Genomic DNA, 25,623 nt, shown 5'->3' with positions numbered 1-25,623 from the left:
CTTCTAACAAGCCCACTCCGCCTCACTGCTGTCAGTCACCTCCTTGGCTCCTGACAGCAGAAAGGGTTTTAAAAAGTTCTGAACTCCCTGCAGTCCTAGTCCTCTTTTCCCAGGCCACCCGCCGCGACAGCAGCAGCACACACTAGCCTCTTCCTGCCCTTTATAATTGGAGAGCCGTGCTCTGCTCGCACCCTTGGGGACAGCACGCGGCAGGTCGTTAAATCTAATTAACCCCGACGCCAAGCGCAGGGAAATATCTGCCGTCTTCGGCGTGAGGCGTGAGAAACGCAGGCGCGGCGGTTCGGCGGGTAGACCCGGTGCCCCCTATTTAAAGAGCAGCCGCCTCCTGGAGGATGACAGAAACGGGCGTGGTCCCCCCTGCCCCCCCCCCATCCCCCCCAGACCACCAACAGGCCATCAACCCCCCACCCTTCAGAGCACTCAGCCCTTAGTAAAAGCATGCACTCTTAAGAGAGCTTGGCCGCATTGTGCGATGTTAAGGAGGTAACAGGGAGGGCTGTGATCTGTCGATTAATATGCGGAGCGGGGGGAGGGGGGCTGGGTGTGTGTGGGCGGGTCCGTGTGCCTGTGTGTTCGCTGCTCGGCTCCCTGCCCCCCCCCTCCCCCCCAACACCCCCCCCCCCTCCCAGCCGGCCCAGCCCCTCCCCCCTCCTCCCCTCCCCGTCTGTGGCAGGTTAGCGCGCAGAATCGTCGCCGAGCCGAAGGAACGCTCTCTCTCTCCGGCTCCTCATTGTTTCCCACCTCTCAGGCACCGCAGAGACGCGGAGACGCACCCAGCCGCCGGCCCCGTCCGCTCCTCCCGCTCCGCGATTCTCCCCCCATCAGCTCCGCTCCGCTCCGAGCCGCCGGTCGCCATGGCGAACACCGTATCAGGTAGGACTCTGAATGAGAGACGGATTTTCTCCATTTTCTGCCGAGGCTGGAAATCTGCGCAGGCTCTGAGGGTGAAAAATCTGAAAGTCCGGCAGGCAATTACAGTTATGCACAAGTTATATGACATTCAGTTTCTGGCTGCAGGTTGAGATTATGATATGATCATAATTCTCTGATTTCAGTTATTACAATTACATTATGTGCATATTTGCATGATACACAAAACAGTTTTGATATCTTTATGCTTGTGTGTCCCTAAAGGACATTTGACAAATTTGACTATGCCAGCCTTTTCGCAAATCTGTTCTTTCATATTTAATATGCAGCCATCTTGAGAGCAATATTTAGTCTGCTCTTTATAATGATACTGTATAATAAAGCATACATATAAGCAGATTATTTATTTGTGACAGGGAGCTAGCCACTGGAAATTACCCTCGCATGACATGGAAGGGTTAATTTTCCCTGCCCGAGGTGCTGTGACGGAGCGCAGCCAGACGCTTGCGGACGCTGAGGTAATGCAGTCAAGGTGGAACGCGGCGTAAAAACGTCAGCTTCGATATGGCTGCCGCTCTCTCCTGTTAAAAACGGCCGCGCCAGTAAGATCCCGGCTCGGTCGAGCGGACTCAAAGCCGCGAACGCGGGCGTTTCTCACGCGGACGCTGCCGATGCGGCGGTCGTTAAGGAGGAGGCGGTGGCGGCGGCGGCGGGGTTGGTTTTGGACTTGGGAAGCAGCGCGCGCGGGATACGGCTTTGCGGAGGGACCGCGCGCAGGATTCCTTGAAACGGTTCTGGAAGTTACGCGGCGAGGCGATGACGTGATGGCTCAGGGGGATTGGTCGTGTTCAGCCGTGAGCCCTGCTGCTCGCTGCTGTGTGCGTGCGTGCGTGTGTGTGTGTGTTTGAGAGATACAAAAAAAGAGAGAAATGGGGAAAAAGTGAAATATAAGAAAAAGCATGATGTAGAGAGGAGAATGAGAGATATAACTGCCTGTCTTGTATTGTATATATTAGTCTGAGTTGGGTGTGTGTGAATGAGTTGTGTGATGGTGGGGTGGAGGGAGGGGTGTGTGCTGGGATGGGAGGGGGTGGAAAAACATATATATGTGTATATGTATATATATGAAATATATTAATACAAAAGCCTCCCTTCTCAGTTCTGTAATTCTTGTAATATAGCCGTTAAAACAGAGAAAAGAGAGACAGAGAGAGAGGGAGGGAGAGAGAGAGAGAGAGAGAGGAGAGAGAGAGAGAGGGAGAGAGAGAGAGAGAGAGAGAGAGAGAGAGAGAGGAGGGGAGAGAGAGAGAGAGAGAGAGAGAGAGAGAGAGAGAGAGAGAGAGAGAGAGAGAGAGAGAGAGAGAGAGAGAGAGAGCGGTGCTCAGATGGTCCACACTCCAGTGCAGTCTGCCAGGCGGGTCTCCTTTAATTAGCCTGATGAAAAATCACTGGCAGGCACTGGCAACACAGACAGGCCCAGCGACCCCACCCACTCAGCCAGACAGCAGGCAGCTGGGTCCACACCCGCACCCACAGCACCAGGACAGGTTAGGGAGATGGAGAAAGGCACATACAATGACTAAATTAATGAGAGGTAGAAATGAAATGGGAGAAATGGAAACATAATAAAAATGTAAAATAATAAAAATAAATAATAAACATAAAAAGATAAAAGGTATATATTTTATCACATTTGTATCTATTTTCCCTTTTTTTACAAAGCTGTATATGGCAGTTGTGCATAGCACAATTGTATGTAACTTTAAAATATATTTTGTAATATATTAATTAAATGGCATTATATGATTTTGACATTTATTTAATTGTCACATATTCGACCGTAACATTCTAATGGTAATATTTTAAACACATTGAAGTATGTGAATTTACGATAACTACTGAATAGAAGAAGAAATAAGCGTACGAAGACAAAAGCAAGGAAAGATAAAAATGAAGGGAACAGAGGAGGTATATTTAAAGGGGTGTGAAGGGCAGGCTTCCAAACTCAAAGCAACAGGAGGATTGCCGTTATCCGAGGATCCGTCAGACTGGGTGCGAAAAAAAAAAAAACTCATTGTGTGGGAGTGAAATTTACTGTTCTGACACACGCATGCATGCACACACACACACACACAGACACGCACCCCAGGGTTTCACGGATGAGTCAGGATTGAGCAGTGCATTGTGGGATCTTTATTTCTCTGGAAGCACCAGGCAGAGGTGTGCTTGAACACATTCTAGCATTCTGTCTCTCACAGAAAGAAGGTGTACCCCAAATATGAAACATGAAATGCATTTCTATGATATTTGAGTGTCAGTTGGCACCAGATAGACTATGTGCACTAAATGAATCATGGTGAAAAGCATTCTGGGATATTTGTGTTGCCAGAAGCACAGAGAAACATGACTTAAACACAATAGATCTGGGCCACGCCCAGTGCTGTTCCTCTAAGAACCACAATGACATCGAGGAGGGGAGTAAAAAACCAAACAAAAAGAAAAATAACAGAATATGCATTCTTCCATCGCTTTTAAACAATGATTCTGCCAACATTATTCTGCGTGTTATGATTTTAAAAATCATACGCATCGGCAACTGTCACTTGCACAAAAGACAAGGCGGTCTGAACTCACAAAAAGGAGAAACAGACATTCTTTCCAGACGAACAGACAATTGCTCAGAAAATCCAACTGAAGCACAGTCAGTTGCTTTTAGCCTTGAAGAAGAGAGGATGTATTTGGCTGTATTGATTGACCTGGTGTCTGAGGGTGAAAGCAGCTCAGCGGATGTCAGCATATCATTAACCTTCCATTGACCTTCCGGCGCTGCTTTCCGAGGGTGAGGGTCACAAAGGCAAAGCCGTGCTGTTGGGGGGCTGGCCTGACCTTTGACCCCACTGGGGAGCTTATAGCCATGCATCTCTTTGCAAGGTGGTACCCAGATAATAGTCCACCCAATCAAGCTACTCTTAACTGCCCCTGGTGTTACCTGGGCAACTGGAACCACGCCCTTGCTCAACCACGGCTAAGACAAAACACTTCAAGAACCTCAGGGAATGTTCTGGTTAGATTGCCCTGTTTGTTCTCAGTCTCGGAACTGAATAAATTGTTCCAAGCAAGTTCTGAGCCAAAAAAAAAAAAGAAATCCTCGTAATTGAAATATAACATCAGGGGACATTTGCATGCTGGGAACATTTACCCCCAACTTTCCAGGAATGTTCATGAAATTGCCATACTGACAGCAGTGGAAGACTGCGTTGCTAACGGTGACAGCCCCCCCTTGCCACCCCCCCCCCCCAGGCCCCTGAGGTGCACTCGTTTCCCCCTCTGTGAAAAAGCCAAGGCGCTCCGCTGACACATCAGCACATAAAAGAGAGGAGGATGTCTGTGCAGGGAAAGCGACTGTCTGCAGCTAGAGCCAGGGATGGAGAAGAAAAAAAAACAGAGGGAGAGGAGGGGAGAAATGAGCGAAAAGCAAAACCTGTGGGAGTGGAGAGAGAGGAGGGGGGAGGGGTGGGGGGATAGAGAGATGGAGAGAGAGAGTGAAGGGATGATGAAATAATGGCAGCATTAAACAGTTCCTCTTGGGCCTGAGAGAGAGAGAGGGGGGAGAAGGGGGGGGGTGGCAATGGAGGGAGATGGAGAGATAGCAGGAGAGGAGGAGAGACAGAAGAACATAAGAGGGAGAAGAGATGAAAAGAGTGGCTGCACAGGGAGAGATGGAGAGAGAGAGAGAAGGGAGAGGAGATAACATAGGGAAGGAGAGAAACAGAGGAACAGGGAGAGAGAGAAAGAAAATTGTAAATACATGTGCGCATGAGTGCGGGCGTGCTTGCGTGCGTGTGTGTGTGTGAGTGTGCACAAATGCGTGTGTGTGTGTGAGCGTATGCGTGTGTGTGTGTGTGGGAAATATGACCCAGTTCTGCAGAGGAAACACAATTAGTTGGAAGGAGTGAGTTGGAAGAGGGAGGGGAGGAGAGAGGGATGTGTGGGGTGGGGTGGGGTGGGGGGGGGAGTCAGGGGAATTTCAGAGGGGTAGAGGAAGAACTGCAGGGAGAGCAGAGGAAAATTGGATTACTCCTCTAAGGCCTTGTTATTGGGGTTTTTGTTCATTTGCCGCGATGCCGACAGTTGCCCCAGAGATAGCGGAGTATGAGGTAGGAGATAGTGGTAAGAAATAACACTGCACCTCCTCCCTCCTCCCCCCCAAACCTCCCCGCTGAGGAAGAGTCCGCCTCTGAATCCAGCGGACGGTCCCCCGCGAGTTCCGTCAGCTGATTCCGTGCTCGCCCGAGGAAGATTAATACACTCCCAGGCAAACGTTTCGGCCGAGAAGCCTGGGAACGGAGACGGAACTGGGCCAGGGTGACGTCACTGCGTCGGTACTCGCGGTCTCTGGGTGTGACTCAACCATTACGAGAAAGATCTCTCCTTTTTTTCCCCTCTCCGCCATCGCTTTCAAACTATTGTCTATGGGCGGCTGGTCGCTGAGCAGCTCCAGTCAGATGCAGTAGTTTGTGTAGATGTCCAGTCCCGTTCCTAGAGACCCACCGTCCTGGACATTTCCACTCCAGCCCTAACAAAGCACATTCGACAGCTGATGAGGTTGCATTTAGTAGAATCAAGAGCGCCAAATTAGAGTTGAAAATAAAAACCTGGAGGATGATAGATCTTCAGAAACAGGGTCGGGCAGCCCTGATGTAGTGCATAATTACAGAAATCATGAATTGCCTTCAATTGTTTTATGCCCTATTTTAATGTGGCCTTCCATAAAAACCCATGTGAAATAGTGTTAAAATGTGTGAACAGGATTTTTGTGTTGAAGGGAAACAGAGGAGAACCGACTAAAATATGTTCTGGCTTAATTGTTTAATTAATCATGTTTTTATGTGGTACGTCAACATCTCTCAAAATTTTGGAGGTCCATCATTTCCATGTATGACCTCATCAAAATGGTGAGGTGCTGTAAGAAGCACTTCCTGCTCGTTTCTGCTCAGTGGCCGCTATTGACCGCTAACAGAATGCGGTGACAGTACTGCGGTGACAGGGAATGACTCAGGCCGGGAGAACTCAGCGTGGGGAGGAAAACTAAGGTCGGCTTTTTAACGGTAACGACACGCGGAGGTCCTCATTTACTGTTAAAAATCGCAAATTAGTTTACATCATTAGCTTCTGTTTGGGGATAATTTGATGTGGACCTAATATAGCTCGGCGGATTAAAATCAAGGCGCAATCAGGCAGGGTTCTGTTAGAGCTGAGCGATGATGTCTTGTTTTCATATTTACAGTTGTGCAGGTGGAACAGGTGTTGATGAAAAACAGCCAGCTGTGCTGTTGTTGCTTGATTTCTCAGCTTCAATAACTTGACAATTTTATTAGCCTGAGCATAAATAAAAAAACAAAGCTGGCTGATTGCAAACATCTAAAATGAGGTGGCACATCTTGCGATATTGGTTCCCTCCCTTAGATAAATAGAATATATTGTAATATATTGAAATTAAATATACTGAGATATTGCAAAACAACATATGGGTTACCACAGAACGATATGTCGGCTTCAGAAGGCTAATAGCCCTGGGTTGAGGGGGCTAACAGCAAAATCTGCTTCATAGACTTTAAAGATAATCCACTCTAGCTAGGATATTGACATCCATAGCTCGAGATTAAATTAACAAATCCTTAAATACTGATCTCTCAATCCTTACATGAATTCTGATCATGTGTAACATGGCTCAATATTTATTATATCATCTCTCTATTTATATATCTCCCTCCCTCCCTCCCCCCCCCTCTCTCACACACACTACTGTAATGCACATTGACCAAAGATAATGTTACTGTTATTGAACAACACTCGTAGGCTTTATGTTCTAAAAAGGTGGAATTATGCCACTCAAGGGTAATTGTTATGCATTTTGGATGGTAATTTATACCCATCTGCAACACTCACTGTATCATTATTCTTTTGTATAATAATAAGTTTGTATAATAACTAATATATTTAATGTATCATGCCCTATATGCCTTTAAGACACTCTGGAAAAAAGCATCTGACAAATAAATAAGCAAATATCCTTTCAAAATTATCATTTGAGATATAAAAGCCACGATGAGACATGTTAAAAACTGTATGGAAGGCCTTCTGGTGGAGATAAGACATAAACAGCCCTTTTCTCTGTTTGCAAGTACTTTGTGCTATACACCCAGAATGGTATGCAAATGATTCAATCATGTTGGACTGACATCAAATTGTTATCACAAGGACTCATGTCTGTTCGGTGAGTGAGTCACTAAAAGAAGGTAGATCTAATTTGAAATATGATATTTTGGATTATTGAAGAGCCCTGTAGATAAGTGTTAGAGGCTGCAGATGCGGTAAAAATATAATCAGTGTAAGTTCCTCCGGGTAAGACAGGCTGCTAAATATCTAAAATGGAGGGGAAAAAATATTGTATATCTAAGATTAGCATGGAAACACACTGCCAGCTGCTGAATTCAGATCAGTGCATCTGCGTGAACAGACCACTGCAGTGGTAGATCTCAGTCAGCAACTCCATCTACAGTACTCGAGAGAGACAAATCTAATAGAGAAGAGACCCACTCATATATCATGCGGCATTACTGCTTAGGAACCAGGAACAGAGCAGAGAGAGAGTTAATGAATCAAAACTGCTGTCTGTGGTTCCGGTCTTTACGTTTTTATGGGGAAGAGTCATTTCTGGGACAGATGTTCCTGCAGCGTTTAGTCCCGTGTGCGTTCTGGAGATCTCCTGTGTTTTGTAAGCAGATGTACAGGGCAGTAAACCACCGAGGGAGATCTGTACCACTTTCTCCTGTGGAGATTTTACGCCGACAGTGATAAACTCGTGCTTTCAGAGGGAATATGGAGAATCCATAATATTTCATTGGGCTGCAACATTTTATGGGGTTTAACATTATCAAAATAAAACAGATTTGTGAAATCATGCTTGGTTAATGCTTTCTGTATCCAAATCTATTTCAGAAGACAGAATGAATCAATAAAATAATCATTTTGACTATAAAAACTACAAAACTATTGAAATGACTTTATGCTAAGACTATCTTTGTTGATAAAAATAAAGTGTCTGCTATTATTTGGTGTGTTTTAGTACTTACACGCTTAATTATATCCACTTATATGCTAGAGTCCAAACACCTAGTTTCCAAGGCCCGAACGGGCTGTTGACTGAAAGGAAACAAAATACTTGGGGCAGACACTGCAGTCCTCCAGAACTGGAGTTAAACCTGCAGATACTGTGGCCCACCAGGACTGGAGTTAAACCTGCAGACACTGCAGTCCTCCAGGACTGGAGTTAAACCTGCAGACACTGCAGTCCTCCAGGACTGGAGTTAAACCTGCAGACACTGCGGCCCTCCAGGACTGGAGTTAAACCTGCAGACACTGCAGTCCTCCAGAACTGGAGTTAAACCTACAGATACTGTGGCCCTCCAGGACTGGAGTTAAACCTGCTGACACTGCAGTCCTCCAGGACTGGAGTTAAACCTGCAGACACTGCAGTCCTCCAGAACTGGAGTTAAACCTGCAGATACTGTGGCCCTCCAGGACTGGAGTTAAACCTGCAGATACTGCAGCCCTCCAGGACTGGAGTTAAACCTGCAGACAATGTGGCCGTCCAGGACTACGGCTCTCCAGGACACCTGCCTGCATTCACGACTTGAATTGAGACGTGTTTTGCTGTGCTGCATTTGCCTCCCAGTTTTTGTGTGTAATAAATGTATATTACATAGACTGAAATGGAAGCTCGCATCCTGAAGTAGTGAGGAATTCTTAGACTCTAACAATACTCTATTTTGATTCAGCTAGCCCCTTGTCTACTGATGATCTGGCAGAGGGGTTGGCTGCTGTCCTACGTAACACCCTTGATGTAGTTGCACCATTAAAAGGTTTTTAGACGAGGCCTCCCCGTTGGTATACTGACCACATGCGGGCTCTTAAACAGAAGTCCTGGCAACTGGAATGCAAGTCGCATTGCACTGAACTGCAGGTAGTACGCCTGGCCAGGAAAGAGAGACTTGGTGCTTAAAAGCATGTTATCTTCAGTGCTAGGTATTCTTACTTTTCAAAGCTTATACAAGAAAATAAAAATAATACCTGCTTTATATTCAAAACAGTCGCTGAACTACCTAATAATCATTCAACAACTAATCCTCAAATTCCAGCTTCTGGTAGCTGTAATTATTTATTCTCTTTCTTTAGCGGTTAAATAATAGTAATTAGAGACAAGATATTTTATTTCACAGCAGTCAGCGACAGCTTTATTGACAACATAGAACTGCCTCCTAGACACACATAACGACTAGAATTATTCACTCCCATACCAAAGAGCAAACTCATCAAATTTGTTTATTCTTCCAAATCATCCACCTGTCTTCTATATCCCATACCACAAGGTTAGTGAAGGAGCTATTTCCAGTTTTTGGCAATTTGTCACTTATTGTAATTAAATATTTATGATGCTAGACACATGTAGTGAACAGAAGTGAGTGTGATTGAGCCAAGAATGTTTTCAGATACGCTTCATTTAAAAATGTCCAAGGTTATAATAGTGCATTATGTCATACTAGACTGGGGTAATTTTCCAATCTGTCAGTTGTATAATTACATTATTAAACGCTGTGCATATACAGTATAAGACACTGATTAGAATGTCTGTACATGACTTGCTAAAGTGTGGAATATAGTGTGTGTGCATTTCATGTGTGTATGTGTTTGTGTGTCTGCATGCAGTCGGTACATTGCAAAACAAAGTAGTTACCTTCCACAAGAATCAGTGCTACAGTCAGAATATAGACAGCAGAAGTAGAATCAGCATTGCAGACAGCAGCTGTGCTGGAATCAGCATCGCTGGCAGCAGGTGTGCTGGAATCAGCACGATAGATAGCAGCGTTGCCGGAATCAGAACCATAGACAGCATTTTTTCGGGAATCAGCACCATAGACAGCAGCTTTGCTGGAATCAGCACCACAGACAGCAGCTTTGCTGGAATAAGCCCCATAGATAGCAGCTTTGCCGGAATCAGAACCATAGACAGAAGTTTTGCTGGAATCAGCACCATAGACAGCAGCTTTGCTGGAATCAGCACCATAGATAGCAGCTTTGCAGGAATCAGCACCATAGATAGCAGCTTTGCTGGAATCAGAACCACAAACAGCAGCTGGGAATAAGCACCGCAGACAGTGACTGTACTGATTGGCCTCCACCCACAGCTGCAATGCAGAAGAGTCTCTGTACACTCTGACAATAAACCAGACAGATTCATTCTCTGAATGGTATGAGGATCCAGGGACCAGAGACATTAAATTTGCTTCAGGGGCCCTCTCACGTCCAATGAGACTAAAAGGCATTTTAATGCATCACTGTTTGGAACCTTGCTTAGTGGGGGGAGAATGACTGACTCACTATGGTTTCAGCAGCAAATTGTGATATCTCCCTTTTCTGACTTATTTGCACCATATTTGTGTCTGCAACCCCCTGTACTCTTTGTCTAAACAGGGTAGTGTGTTGGGGAACAGTGTACATTCTAACGCTGCATTGCCACCCAAACGGCCCTTTCTGACTGTAATTCTGTGTGTGAGACACCTGGGAGTGTAAGAGTACACAATGCTACAGGAAAATTATGTTACAGGAAAATACTGAATCAAGACCATCTACACAGTCCAGACCTTAACTAGAAAACATTTATAATGAAAGTCGCCCACACGCTTCCGATGTATATTGCAGAAACAATTGAATTATTTAAAAAATATTTGGTTTAGGGCTTTGTCAGCTCAATTAGACAGGACAATGTACACGAGACAGGAAGAATGGGGGATGGGGGGGGGGCAAGAAAGTAGGAGAACCACGCAACAAAGGTCGCGCGGCTAGATTTGAGCAGCCGACATCGCAGCGCGCTACGAGCGTTCGGACAGCGCTCTGCAGGCTACGCTACGAGACACACCCTGACGTCTGGATTTTTAAACCATTGATCTAGAATTCCGTGCACACCTGGATGCAATCCTGCTGGCTGCACAACAAACAGATGCAGCTCTGCATCTTCCTCCATCCACACTTCCTTCGTCTTTTTTAGTCTGGAAGAGCGCCAGACCCCGGAGGTACTTTTCCCGAATAAGAGCCTTTCAATAATTAACAAGCCTTAAGGGGAGCGTGGCGCGGGGTTGGATTTGGGGATGGGGGAGGAGGAGGGGGAGGTTTAATAATTTAGAATGTGGCTGTTCTGAAAAATAGATTTAACCTGCCGTCATAGTCCAGCCAAGCTATGAAAAACAGAAATGTGTACATCACACGGCCTTAGTGAAGTCCAGCATTTAAAAGGGAAGGAGGAAGATAGGTTTTGATTTTGTTGAGAGGTGTGCCCACCCCCCTTTAAGATCCTTCTGGAACATTCTCCAGCCACCTGTGCCTGTGGTCTGCACTGGTCAAATGTATGCACATCTATCATTTCCAGCACACATCCATCCAATTCCAAGACACCTCTCCACGGCAGAAAAGCTGACTCGCGGTAAATTGAGACCTATCCTGAGGATTTACTGGCGTTCAGGCTTTATAACGAAGATGAGACACACGATGCCTGAAGAAGCTATCTACCCCTCACTTACAGAAACATATCAAATCTGTCCTCATAAATCAGAACAAACCAGCCTTTTACCCGACCGTACCAATAATTCATTTTTATTAGTCATGAAGGCTAAATATGTATTTGCCTCAGTAAATATACAATTATTTAAATTTTTTATATGCAATAATACTCTCTGCTAGAGAATATAGGGGAATTTCCTTGGTTATTACAATATCTAATTTGAGGTAGCCTGGGGAAGTATAAAGCATCAGGAGTGGAACGGCATAAAAAATAACAGATAGGTGTTCCTTATGTACAGTGCACATTAAAGACTAGAACAGTAGAAATTATGTATCTTTATGAAACTCATGAATATACTTATTTATGAATATTTCAAACAGCAGTCTGTAACTGCTACCAAATTAAAACTATTTGTCAATGTCATGTGTATGCTTTGTATTTTAAATATACCGAGATCTCATTTGTGATAGAAAAAGTTATTTTTCTATAACGGGAAATATCTATACAACAGTGTGGCTGTGTGACTAATCCCTAAAATGGAAAAATAGATATTTCACTGATAAATTTAAAATACATGTTATGCCTCATCAGCGCCATTGATTGCTGTGAGAATTACACATTCTATATGATATATTTTGTTAGGCTACAATGAATATGGAAATGACAGCCAGAACAGAAGCTGTTTGCTTTGTGACTTGAGAAGTGGCGGTATTCTCTATCTCTAAAAAGAAATGCAGGTCAGATTCGAGCCGACGGCTACGACTGTGTAAAAATCGGCACGGCTGTGTTTGGAAGCTCTGATAGCAAACCGCCATGTGATCTATTGCCTTTGAGTAAAGAGGCTGGCATCAAAAGCCAGAGACATCTGCGATGTTCTTGGAACCAGGAAAGAGGGTGCGGCGGTCGACTGTAATCTTTGCTAAGGGCCAAAAGCAAACCCCGTGCACGGCAGCGACTGTGGTGCCATTTCTGGACGAGAGCTGAGAAACTGATCACAGAGAGGCCGAACAAACGCAAGAAATCTGATGCTTTGCTTTGACAGTCGGTTTGAAGATCTAAACACATATCCAATACCTGGCGCTGTCACGTTGCCTCGACAGGACGAAGCAGCCAGCCGCTCTCTGAACCCACGGTTCTTAATGGAATTCGCTGAGACCTTCTGTGTTTGATTCGACGGGCTCAATTTTCCAGCCGGCTCGTGGTGTGTAGCGAGCCGTCACGCTGGCGAAACAGCATTTTAGCCATGGATTTTTTTGAAGAGCCTGAGCCGTTTGGTGATTTCCTCACTCACCATGCTCCGAAGTGGGAGGAGAGTCGCTGCTGGGGGTGTGTCAGTCAAGCTCGGGAAGCAGGCTCCATTTTTGGTGCAGCTCAGTTTTCCGGTCCATCTGATTATGCCCACGCCACCCGCCCGCTCAAACAACTTCGAATGCGTATGGCGCAGCCCAGCGCAGGGCTGACTGCTAATTTTAGGGCTTTCCCAACTATTTTAATTCCTGTATTTATTTCTATATTTAATTGTCTATGGATGTTCTAATATTGCATTGTGGTACCTGAGGTATTGTATAATGTTCTTCTTCTTACACCCATCTTTAATGAGAAGAATGACAATTAATGCAACTTGAACACTCTTTTCATTTTAATTGACCATAGTTAAAATGATAGCTACAGTACTGGAATAGATTATGGATCGACTGAGTGGGACGATTAATGTGGTCGTTGATGCAATCTCTCTTTTTGGTATAATAAATGTTTGGTATAATAACATAAAACAAAAATGTAGACATAATCGAGTTAAACAATTAATACTCATGACAGATGCCTATGTGTATTAGTTCATACCAACATAACTGAGCAGTTTAACGTATCTTACTGGTGGAAATTTTATAATCACCTTGAACATGTCCAGCACTTTTATATGTAAAATGTTAATATTCTTTATTTTAATTCAGACAGAAGAAAATTCAAACAAATTTGTCTGATGAGATTCATTCAAACTCAATTTTTGAAAAAAAGTTTTCAACTCCCGCAAAAGAACGTCTTGGGTGAAACACCAGATAGGCATTACCCTTATCCTCTTCTTCCTTTGCACTTAAATCACCCAGTAATTTCATTTAAATGTTAATCACCACAGGGGGTTTTATAAAGAACGGGACAAGGGCATATAATCTTATTTAAAATGCTGAAAACAGGCAATTACAACAGCGGCAGAATCTGTATACAGTATGATGTTATCCTTTACTTCATCACCTGTTATTTTCATTTTCATTTCAAATAGAGACAGAATCACATTGCTTTTGTATAATTCTGTTGAAGATTTAAAAAAATTGTGGCCAAACTGTGCATGAAAGAAAATAAATAAGGTTTAAAAAATACAAATTTCCCAGTAATCACCGCTCTGCATTTGGTCTCATGACTTACTGTTGATCCATTCTAGAAAAAAAAAAAACCCTGGCATTTATGAAGGCTATACAATAGCGTCCTGAATGCTTTAGACTAAGACAAGTTATAGGGCAACACAGCAGGATGATAAAAATGCACTATACTTCAGAATGGCAGGGAAAGTGCTTAACTTTGTCCTGCAGCTCCTACCACTGGTATCTCAAATGCTATTTAAAGTGGGTTAATATGCTCCAGGACTGGCATTGTGACTTTCAGGGTTATTTATGTGGTGTGCGACAGCAGTCGGCCTATGTTTCAGGCACATCATGCCTCGTGAATTTTCACTTACCTGAGACAGAAAGAGAGAGTAAAAATGTCCACATTTACAGGTCGAAGGGGGGGGGGGAGGGGCGGTGCCCTGGCAGGTCAGTCCCAAGCCATTTGTGGATGAAATTGGTCATTAAAGCGCTCTGGTGTTCACGGAGGGTAACGATCAAAAGGCTTTCATTTTCACCTCTCATTAAGATTTGAAATAGGTTGTTTCTTTTCATCTGCCTCACTCGCTTCCAGAATTGGAATGAAGGGATAAAGGGGATCAGCCATTTTAAAAGGCTTAATGAAAGATCGTGCAGGTTGGGCTGTAGTGCTACTAACTACGCTGCGACCTATAGGAATTCTAAAGGTAATAGTTGTGCGTATTACTGCATGGGGGACATTTGACTGTTTTCATTTCTCAATAATATGGGAAATTTAACATAATATGCGTGTTAAATAAAAGCACAGCACCTGCATGTCCACTAAACCTTAGCATGGCCAGAAAAGAGTGAGTTCCTGTCACGTATTCATGAGTCTACGCCTGATTAAAGTAGTCCATTTTCTGAGAGCAGTTGTGGTAAAGGTTGACTGACCTTTAGTTCTATGATTACGGGCGCAGTTGTAAAGGACAAGTGATCTTTAGTGGTGTAATTGGAGGCATGTTTTGTTTCACATGCAGACTGATCCATTGTCCAGTGACTGTGAGTGTGGCTATGAAATCAAAATGGTGTTTCTTCCAGGTTTTGTTTTCTTTTTTCTTTCAGGCCTGTTAGATAAAATTTGGGGATGGGTATTCTTTAGAAAGGGTTACTGGATTTGAAATCATTTAGACACTGAGAATTCAAGTATCCCCAGGCCTGAACAAACTGAAAGCCAATATTTCTCAGAGCGCATCAATTAATCAATAGGTTTTTTCTCTCTGACATTTCAACAGCGGGGTTGGTGGCCAAGAAGACAATTGAGAGGTTTCAATGGACAGCCAGCCACAGCCTGGCCTCATTGTTCGCCATTCCCCCAAACAACAGCTACTTAGCAAGTCCTTTCCACTCGTATGTGAACAACACAGAATCAATCCACCTCAACAGGCTGTAGTAATTAATATTGCAAGAGCACTGAAAGGCTGTGGAACAGGGACACAGAGGGTGGACCCGGTGTGGCAGAGCCAGGATATTAAAGAGGCCGGTAGAAAATAAACAACTGGCCCGTGACCTTCACTTCCTCAGCACTGATATTTTGGTGTTTTAACCATGGTTTGCCTATTGTGTAAAATACAGCCCACATTCCCATACTGAAGCAGCCTGCTCCACTGTGCTCATAGCACAGGAGCGGTAGGTATGGGAAGCGCACATCACACATTGCCGCTGTACTCGCCGCGGTCATTCGCCGCAGGTTTGGCTTTGGCGAAGGAACGTAAGGATGAAAGACGGCTTCCTGCGGCCGTGGCGGGTCACCCAACCAGACAAATGTTGGCTAGGCGAGAAAAAAATGTGCCGATGCGTCTCGGAAGGTTCGCCCAAAGATAAGGCCCTCGTGGCGTTGCAAACTGAGGTCCTCGAGGTCGCAGCGCTAATTTCCGCTCCGCGCCCTCTGCCCCTCGTCGCCATCGATCCCCCCCCTCACAGGAAATGACAAAACGCCACGGGGAGATCAAACGGGAACCGACGGGATGAAATATCGAACGTTTGCCCTGCGACGTTTGCACATACGTGCGCTCGCCGAGTTCTGAAGCTCGATCGGAGGAATGACGCGGTTTCGTGAAAACGGGTCACCGTCGGTTACGGTCCTACGTACTGCAGGGTTCCGTTCTGGTTCCCTTCCTTCTGGATGCAACATCTGCAATTGCAAATCCAATTCAGTACCACTGGTTCTTCCAGTCTGTGGTGCTATCTAGCACTTCTGGGGCATAAGGCCTTTTACTCAGTGGGTGACCTTGCTGCTGTTCCACACATCTGGTTTATCTAAATTACCTTTAATGAAATTCTTCAGATCTGCCCGTCGTCCCCACCTTCTCACCTCCTTAATCTTCTCGCTTTAATTATCATATTGACAGTTTTAAAGGCCATGAGACCAAGCAGACGGATATTGCTTTTCGTCAGGAGGGTGAGGTATTGCGGAGAGGCTAAATTCTTATCAGCACTGGCCAAAAGGCTTTTATTTATAAATACCCAGGTCTAGACACACCGCACCGCTGCCCAGTCCTGACCTCAGCTAACCAGCCGCAGTCTGGTATAATGATCATTCACTGTGACACGTGGAGTGAGAGGCCCGTCAGAGCTCCATTCGGGGTCCAAGGGGTTCACGAGCAGGCCCTGCTCAAGTCATGTCCAAACAGCTTGTATTTTATCACCTGTAGTAAAAAAAAAAAAAAATTAAATAACAGAGGGAAGGATCCGTATCTCACACGCTCCGGGAAACGCGTCAGCCGCTCTTCCCGACAGACGGCTGGCAAACACGTGCCGTTAACGGCTGACGTTATCTGCTCTCCGCCATTTTATGTTTCCTTTGTGTAGGATTGACACCTCCAGCGTACAAAACGGTCCCATGGCGTGCAAAATGATAACGGCCTCGCGCGTGTGCGTCTGCCTGATAAAATGATTTTTTTTTTAACGCAAGACTGGAGACTTCCCTGACCGTAATTAGTTCTCTCCACAGCCAATCGGCTATTTTGAATATACAGACATAAAACAGATTTATATGTTCATATTCATTCATATTTTAAATGTTTTGAAGCGCTAGCTGAAGTGTTCGTTTTTCAGAACACACAATAGCACTTACAAAAACAATAATGATCTTCTTTCGGGGATGTTGAGTAAAATGGGTTTTCTCCAATGTGTCTAGTCCTTGGAGAATTCCATTTTAAACTTTGCACTTCACATTACAAATGATTCATCACAATGGGACACATTACAAAGGTCAGGACAAAAGCTAGCATTAATATATATGAGGAACTTATTCTAAGATGCTGGAGCCCAATGATTTCTTCACCAATTAGGAGACCTCAAAAGGTGATTCCATTTGGGCAGATAGATTTAGAACCGAGAATTGGATTTAAAAGGTCAGTTTCATTCCACATTATCTACAAGGTTAATCTTTACGCCTTTTTTTCGGCAAACATGGACGGTAACACATAAGGAGCGATAATGTCTTTTTTTGTTTTTCCTAACATCAGTATTTGGTTCAGTGACAAAAATTATATAATGAAAAAAACTTTATGCTGGTACAGTCACTTGATACTGAATTTAATACATCATAAAACAATAAAAAATTATGGATGAATTTGAGTTCTTATTATGGACTTGTCGTTATCTAGTATTTAAATACAATATGAAACAAGGTTTCAGCTGACTCAAGCTGAAAGAGTCGGTTTTCTCTCTTCAGTTCAAACGCTAAAGCCAAATAAAATCCTGTCTTTGCATTTCATTTCACCTCACGCACATTTGTGACTGTGTCTCCCACATTCAAGGACATCTTCTACACGCAAGTGAATTTTTATCACATTAATCTCACGGTTAATTTAATCTGTGTCCATTACTCTCAGGTACCGAGCGGCTCAGCTTCAATTATGTGGCCGAAGGTAACATAATCGTTAGAGGCTAATCTTCAAACTGCGGCAGGCATATTTGGACGTTAACTCCCTAAACGCACAAAATGGATGGAGACTACTCCCACAGATGGGACAAGAGGTCTGGGACAGTTAGTTCATTTTTATGACCCAGTTGCACGGTGCTTGTACCACAGAAATAATACTGATAGCGCATTAGGGTGCGACGCACTGTTTCAGAGAGAATCTGTGCCGGGGCCGGAGGCGTTGGCACATCAGTACCTGTTGGGGTGCATCGGTAGTGGGTGGAGCAACGTTTCCATCGAAGCATCACCTTATTAAGAAAGTGCCTTCTATTTTATGCACACAAGTACTACTAGGCTGTTTTGCTAATGTTATCTTACAATGTTATTTCTATCACATATTAATGAATACAATGACAATCAGTTCATAATCTGTTGCATTTACAAATAGTTCTCCGCACGCGTTAGCTTTTGTCTCTAGAACAGCTTGAATTCTTCACGGCATGGATTCAATAAGGTGCTGGAACAATTGACTTCATTTACATACCATGAATTCATTAGTAAATATAATACATGTAGTCACCACTGTGCTGCTGTATTTACTTGATGGTTTCATTGTTTAACGTAATGTATTTTTTTTTAAATATAGCCTGTATTCTGATCTGTACTTGCTTCCTTCCGTAGAGTTAACTTTGAAATGGTACGTAGGTGAGTGAAGGGACAGAATTAAAATAGAAGCAGCAGGCACTAAAATAGGGAAGCTGTATTAAGAAACACAATGCTACATAAGTGACAAAAAGAAAACTGGTGTGTGACATTTACAAAGCCTACACATTGGCCGAACAGTGCTTTAAATAAAGGGCGTTTTGGCTGGTACACACTGTTTTCCAGGCTGTTGGTGTGTTCCCTCGCAACATTCCGAGCTCCAGCGAGCCTGTCGGGCTGTGTGACTCACGGGACGAGCGTCTACGAGCCCTTCCTCATCCTCACGGCCTGCCTTCTCTCTTTCAGCCTACAAGGAGAAGATGAAGGAGATGTCTGTGCTGTCTCTGATCTGCTCCTGCTTCACAGCGCAGCCCCATCCCAACAGCACCTACCAGTACGGAGGTCAGTACTGCACCCCCTCGGACACGTGGGGCTGGGGTTCAATCTAAGTGCAAAACGCCTTTCACTCTGAGTGACCGAATTGACCCAGTTTATGCGGCTACGGCTGTTGCAATTTACATTTGCATTTGCGTTTAAGGCATGACAACTGCCATATTTATTTAAGGATAAAATCACATCTCCTTTTAAATTTTTACTCATCAACATTTAATAATTCCATTAACCTGACTGCCTCCCATACACAGAGGTACAGAAAAGCAGATCACAGATGTGTTTGCTTTAATATGACACAAAGAGGCCTAATGGTTGTGCTTTCTGTGCTAATGAAAATCGCCACACATAGTTGTAGTTATCAAATTTAATTCTTTAAATGGAGATGGTAACAGAATTGATTATCACTGTGTTAACAGGATGAAATGGGAAGGAAATTAAAATGGAGGCCATTCAAATAAAATTACATTACTTAACCTGGAGAGCCATAATTACCTTGGAAGAATAAAGGGTACCATGTCAAGGTCTGGATAGGGGTACAGCTGTTCCACCATTTCAACACAACAGTCCAATAAGACCACAAACTTAGTGTCCAAAAAATGTAACAAAGATCACACTAAAGGGCTTTTATTTGCTGAGGCAGATGTTTCTATCGCGAGCGAATCACACAGCATCACTATCCCTTCACATAGCTGGATATATATGGAAGCAATTCAGGTAAAGTCACACTGCCTTTCTCAAGGATACACCAGCAGTATCTCACCTGGGGATTTGAACCTGCAACCCCTTGACCATCACACCACACTGCCGCACGAGACCAAGTACGGTGATACATGTCTGAGTGGCTAACCTTACTGCTCTAGGTGTAAGGGAGGGTGCCATCTCTATTTTTGTCTCACCCCTCCCCACCCCCACGACTTCGTCCTCCTCAACAGACATGGAAGTGAAGCCCATTAACAAGCGCCTCTCGGGACAGTCCTTCGAGGTGATCCTCAAAGCCCCCGCCGACCTGTCCCCCGATCGCCCCCTGCCGCTGACCTCGCCCCCCAAGAAGAAGGACATGTCCCTGTACGAGCTCCAGAAGAGGCTGGAGGCTGCGGAGGACCGCAGGAGGGTAAGCGGGGGCGGGGAGGAGGGGGGGGGGGTGAAAGCGCTGGAGTGGCGACACCATGAGACACAACAGGCCAGACACTGTTTACTTGCATGGCGGATACCCCTAACCGTACACCAGTCACACAGCTTAAGCTCTACTCATTTATAGAGCTGAGTATTGACTGAAGCAATCCTGGTCAAGCCTACACATTTAACGCTCAAGCATAATAAAATGTACATTACTATTATAAAATGTACGCTACCGCTGCAAAATGTACACTACCAGTGTAAAATGTACTCCGTCAGAGTACATTTTAGCTGTGTGGTGGTCTGCCTGAACCCTACAACCCTGCGAATGGTGAAAGTCCCTCGACATCGACACCGTTCTGCTTTCCTCACAGACCAGATGGCTTCTGACTCATCACAGGCAGCAGCAATAGACCCATCCTACTGATGGATTGCAAACGGAGAGATAAGAGGAGGAGAGAAAAAAGAAGAAATGAAAGGCAGGAAAGGAGAGTCCATTTAGACAGCTTACAGCGTTTCATGAATTCTGTGTGGGGGAACAATGAGAACGGGAAGAACAGACCCTCTGCTTTCATTTCTAAGATATTCAGATGCTACCACTCATACATATGAATGAGGGTATTGCAAAAAAAAGGAATAATTTCAGAATCTGATGATAATCACAGAGAGCCCCCACCCCACCCTCCACCCCCTCCAAACTCCAGCACCCCTTATTTGATGTTCAGGGAATTATGATGAAAAGCATCATTTCATGGCATGTGCTAAGTGCACATTTTCATGGTATTGAACAGATTGAAGACCAATTACCCCAGTTCTCTCACACACCTCCCCCTTCCGCTCTGAATATAAAAATCAGGAGCATATTACCACCCGTGTTAGAGGGTGTTGGGGGGGAGGGGTGGGGGGTGACAGCCCTGCCATAAGAATGCAGGTACCATTCCAGGAATGAAGCATTTATCTTTTATTATCTTCTATTATTCTAAACCATTCACTTTCATTGCTGCACCATTCAAAAAAAAAAAAAAAAAAATTCTCACATAACAATTACTTTTGAAATTGAGAGGGAATTAATAATGCTCACCAGAGTGGATTGGATTAGGCAGAACAAACAAGGAAATCTCATTAGAAATTATTGGGAGAAATGAGGCTGTCACTTAACCTATAGAGACAATGATGGAGAGATAGATTATTATTATTATTATTATTATTATTATTATTACTATTATTATTATTATTATTAGGGGGCCAAGCAGCAAAGGTGCTGGAATCCTATTGTATTTGTACTGTAAGTTGTTATTATTAGGGGCCATGCAGCAATGCTGCTGGCACTCTATTATATTAGCAATTATATCTCATTTCTGACTAGCATAACAGCACTTTTTACAAAACTTTGCACAAGGGTCAAAGATTGCGGACATTACAGAAGGAGCGATTTTCACGCTGCTTAGATACTTTCTGGTGCTATAGCAGTCAGCTGAAAATATGAAATCTGAAAGGGCATGGCTGCTGCCCTGTTCGCCCTAGAGACGTGAAACCAATCAATGCCTCTCATGACAAAGAACAACTTTTCTATGAAAAGTTGTGATGGGTACATTTTCCGCCATTGTGAATAAATGAAAAAAACACTAACACCAAAAATGCCCGACCTATTTGCATGGAACATGGCGTGTAGTATCTACGAATATCAAAATATCTTTAAGAATCATATAAATGAAGCTGCTACACCTAATGTGCGCACAGGAATCCAATGAATTTGCATATGGGTGTGGCTTTTTACAACAAAGCTAATAAATAACAAAAGGTCTGACATAAAGAGATGACACTTGATGGGTTGATTTATAACTCCATCCAGGGAAAAATGCAGAATTGGCCCAGTTCAGTTTGAATTAATTCAAAATTAATTTTTTTACTAAAAATCAGTTTTTTTACGTAGACATTTTAAACCTTCCACTCTGACCAATCTCATCAGTATGAATTTGTCTATGTATGATTTGGTCACGGCCATCTTGAATGAGTGGCCATTTTGAATTTTGTTGGTTAACATGTCACTTCTCTGACTTACACATCATTGATTCATATGCAAACAGGCTCACTGATAGATGGTACCTCCGAACCACTACTCATCAAAATTGGTGCCGACCGGCCCTGTGGGTGTGCTATAACAGTTAACTGAATTTCCACAAATTAAACAATAAGTCCTGGTCTGTTAGACACAGGGACCAGTAACTAATGACGCAAGATCCCGCTTTACATGCAGAATAAATTTGCCTCAAGGACCCATTAGTCCAGGATTATGGATTTACCACTATTTTGAATAAATAAATAAAAAACACATAATAGACCTTTCTCCTGGATGGTTTGAAACTTGAATTATAGTATGTTCTTGCAAATATCTTTAAAAATTATATAAATAAAGTTGCTGTGCTTAAAAGCGTGTTCACAATGAATTAATCTGCAAGTGGGCATAGATTTTTACTAAGAAGCTAATAAATCCCAGTACCACTTTTTTTTGGTACAAATGTACTGGCTCCCAAAAGTTCTACCTCCAATCTCATAGCAGCCAGCAAAATGTCCTGAAAATCAACCAATAGGAGGCGCTGAAGTAAAACAAAAAGTCTTGCATCAAAACACTTAGTGGCAGTCAGCTAATCAACTTGCATTCGCTCCTGACTTGTGTCAAAAATGGCGATAAATCCCAAAGGATTTAACATATCCCTATGCAATGAAGATAATGACATAAAATGATGACAGCATGTTTAACCAAACTTTCAAGGATAACCAGTGTTGACATCTCAGATCAACACAATGACATTTGTAAATACACGAGAGTACAATAGGCTTAATAATGGCGGTGTGCCTGGGCCCCATGTATCGCTGCTTGCAGCTATATTTATTATTATTATTATTATTATTATTGATATCATCATAATAAAAAAAAGTATGGAGGAAAATAGAGCATAGCAAAGACTCACTGTCCCACAGGCTAAGAAAAACCCTTGTGGATAAATGTTTGTGTGTGTGTGTGTGTGTGCGTGTGCATTTGTGTGTGTACCTGCAGTTCCAGGAGGCCCAGATCTTGAAGCAGCTGTCTGAGAAGAGGGAGCACGAGAGGGAGGTGCTGCACAAGGCACTGGAAGAGAACAACAACTTCAGCAAGATGGCAGAAGAGAAGCTTAACTACAAGATGGAGACCAGCAAGGAGAACCGCGAGGCCCACCTTAACGCTCTCAAGCAGCGGCTGCGCGATAAGGCAAGGCCCCTGCCCCGCCCCATCCCACCTCGCCCCACCCTAACCTGTCCCATCCCACCCCTCCTTGCTTGTCTTCCCCTTACGAAAAACAGAACACAGCAGCATACATTTATACACACAGATGTGTAAATATGTGGACTTGTGCAAAATATAGTGATAAATTAATGCACAGCAGTGTGCTTTTTTGTATCTATTATGGGTTTCAATATCTCAATGGTATATTTTAACTGCAACATATTGCAGTAAATGCCATTTCTGTTAGGGCTGTGCTGGGTTCCCAGCAATTATAATGAATGGTTCTAATTCTTAGCAGTTCTAATGACTGGATCCATTTTTTAACAATTATTATTGTTGGTTTCATGAAGCCTACACCAAGAGACAGTAACTACTGATAAGTTAATTGGTGCTATCAGAATTTCCCAGTAGGAAACTTTAACCTGATACATCTCCGCCGCCCCCCCCCCACCCCCCCAACAGGAGAGACATGCCGCTGAAGTCCGCAGGAATAAGGAGCTGCAAGCAGATCTTTCCGGCTGAAGACATTTTCTACAATTTTCCCAGAGAGATACCTGTGTCTGAAGAGTTTTGGCTAAAAAAGAAAAAAAAATGTAACTTTTTTTAAACTTTCCGTATCCAAGGTCATACATATGTCATTCTGCATCCACTAGGCTCATTTGTCATGCTGTAGAGTTTTCCAGGTAGATTATCGCACCAACTGTCATTCGCCATTCACTATACTGATCTGAACTCTCTTAAGGTTCTCTGTACTCTGATAATGTCAGAATTTTTCAACCTTAGGTTTCCATTGCTTTGCTTACTGGATCTTAAAACACAACACAATGCTTCAAATGTATAAACTATTACTCCTACGTTAATCAAACCGTGTGGTGGACCGTATATTGATATGCAAGTGTACACTTGTCAGTACTGTTTTTATGGGAAAGACATGCTTTAGGGCTTTTTCAAAGCGTTTCATCAAAAGAAAATTGCCAGAACGTTATTGTCAGGCTAAGATCAATTGTGATTAGTGGCCAAATCTTTAAGCCAAAACATGAAGGCAAGATTTAGAATGAAGAAGTATTCACAGAAGTTCTTATTCGCCACTTATTGTAGACTGAAGCACAACCACACAGACGATAACTATTCCATTTACACAAGCTTTCAAGTTCCATTGTTAAGCCATGCCATTTAATATAACCGTAGCTGTCTGTTCCAATAATTAACTGATCGTATGTATTCGTGCGCGTGGGCCAGTTTTTATTTGTCTTATTACTGCAGTAAAGGTAGTATAACGTAGGAGCAAAAAAAAAAAAAAAAAACCTGCAAGATGTGAATCTGTACAAGAGTGTTTGCTTGAAGTTGAACAATGACTCGAAGCTCGTTAACGTGACCCCTGTAAATACCTTTTAATAAATGTATGGATTACTGTTTGAAAGCTAAAGCCTACGACTCCTCTCCGCTGCCAGCTCATTCACCCAGTCATCGCTTTTCCGCTCCGCTGCGTCTCACGTCTTTTAGACAGCGTTTCATTCACAGGCTGCTGAGTTCTACTGTTCCACACGCTTTTGGAAGCACAACATCGTTTAGGCTGCAATGACGGGGGTTATTCTCACCATTAGAATGTGTGTCTCGCCCTGGGAGGCCACACGCTCCGACACACCCTGTAATGCAGTGCAGGTTTCCGGTCTTCACAGCAACGAAGGCAAGTTTACTAGTTAGTTAATATGCTAGACTAGAGTAAGAACCAGGGCGTTGGAATTCTGGAATTCGATTGGTGTAGATGGGTGCAGAATGCTTCCTCGCCAGCTGCAAAGCGCAGCGCTGTTTAATTGCCGCCGACTGAAACTTTCTTGTTCATACTCAGACATGGTTCAGACAAGCTTTTCACGCAAACATGAACCGAACACAGGAGGCAAACTTGCTCGGGTTCGATAAAGACATCTCAGAAGCGAGAGGCTCTGCCTTCTGTCTCACTCATTCCAGGCAATTTTATTCTAAAAAAAAGAGGTTGTAGAAACGATGCATTCTGCCTTTAGCGACGCTTTATAAGAATGTTAAGTGATTCATTATGTGATATGTAATTAATACATTATTTCAATCCAATGCAACGCCTGTTATACAGAGGGTATCATGACATACGACTAGGTCTGCTAACTCTCACCGGATAAATTGCGGGAGATTTATGACGACTATTTCGCCAACCATTTTCAACTCCGTCACTTTTGAATGAGCAAGTTTAGCTGAGCTAGTTATCCCTGACTCTAATCACTCAAAGCCTTAGCAATGATGAAAAGAGTACAGCGTCCTTTTTAAATGTAGCCGACTTCTCCAACTTAGCACATGATTTTTTGCAATTCATAGAAGCCAATGTAAATTCCGGGTGGCTGCC

At 43.6% G+C, this 25,623-nt stretch overlaps 1 protein-coding gene and 1 long non-coding RNA gene across 5 annotated transcripts; one reads left to right on the top strand and one right to left on the bottom strand.

Annotated features, from left to right (window-relative positions):
* Positions 1-759: 759 nt before the first annotated feature.
* Positions 760-24,669, top strand: LOC135234606 (stathmin-3-like). Of its 2 annotated transcripts, none has more exons than XM_064299384.1 (5): positions 760-894; positions 18,782-18,877; positions 19,801-19,979; positions 23,043-23,234; positions 23,712-24,669. In XM_064299384.1, the coding sequence occupies exons 1-5, from the start codon at positions 876-878 to the stop codon at positions 23,769-23,771; spliced, it is 546 nt and encodes a 181-aa protein (XP_064155454.1). In that variant the 5' UTR covers positions 760-875; the 3' UTR covers positions 23,772-24,669. The 2 variants fall into 2 exon arrangements, with proteins under 2 accessions (XP_064155454.1, XP_064155453.1); XM_064299383.1 differs by having other exon boundaries at positions 19,729-19,979.
* LOC135234607 (uncharacterized) lies at positions 830-25,155 on the bottom strand. 3 transcript variants are annotated; one of them, XR_010324147.1, is made up of 4 exons: positions 24,848-25,155; positions 23,037-23,114; positions 18,652-18,782; positions 13,834-16,553 (listed from the first exon to the last, which is right to left on the bottom strand). It is a non-coding gene; the product is annotated as an uncharacterized LOC135234607 (long non-coding RNA). The 3 variants fall into 3 exon arrangements; XR_010324149.1 differs by lacking the exons at positions 13,834-16,553; positions 24,848-25,155 and adding an exon at positions 830-959 and having other exon boundaries at positions 23,037-23,117; XR_010324148.1 differs by lacking the exons at positions 13,834-16,553; positions 24,848-25,155 and adding an exon at positions 865-974 and having other exon boundaries at positions 23,037-23,117.
* Between the last annotated feature and the right edge of the window lie 468 nt (positions 25,156-25,623).

Source organism: Anguilla rostrata, chromosome 11 (assembly GCF_018555375.3).
Source record: "Anguilla rostrata isolate EN2019 chromosome 11, ASM1855537v3, whole genome shotgun sequence".
Classification (NCBI taxonomy): domain Eukaryota; kingdom Metazoa; phylum Chordata; class Actinopteri; order Anguilliformes; family Anguillidae; genus Anguilla; species Anguilla rostrata.
This window is presented reverse-complemented; position numbering and strand designations above follow the sequence as displayed.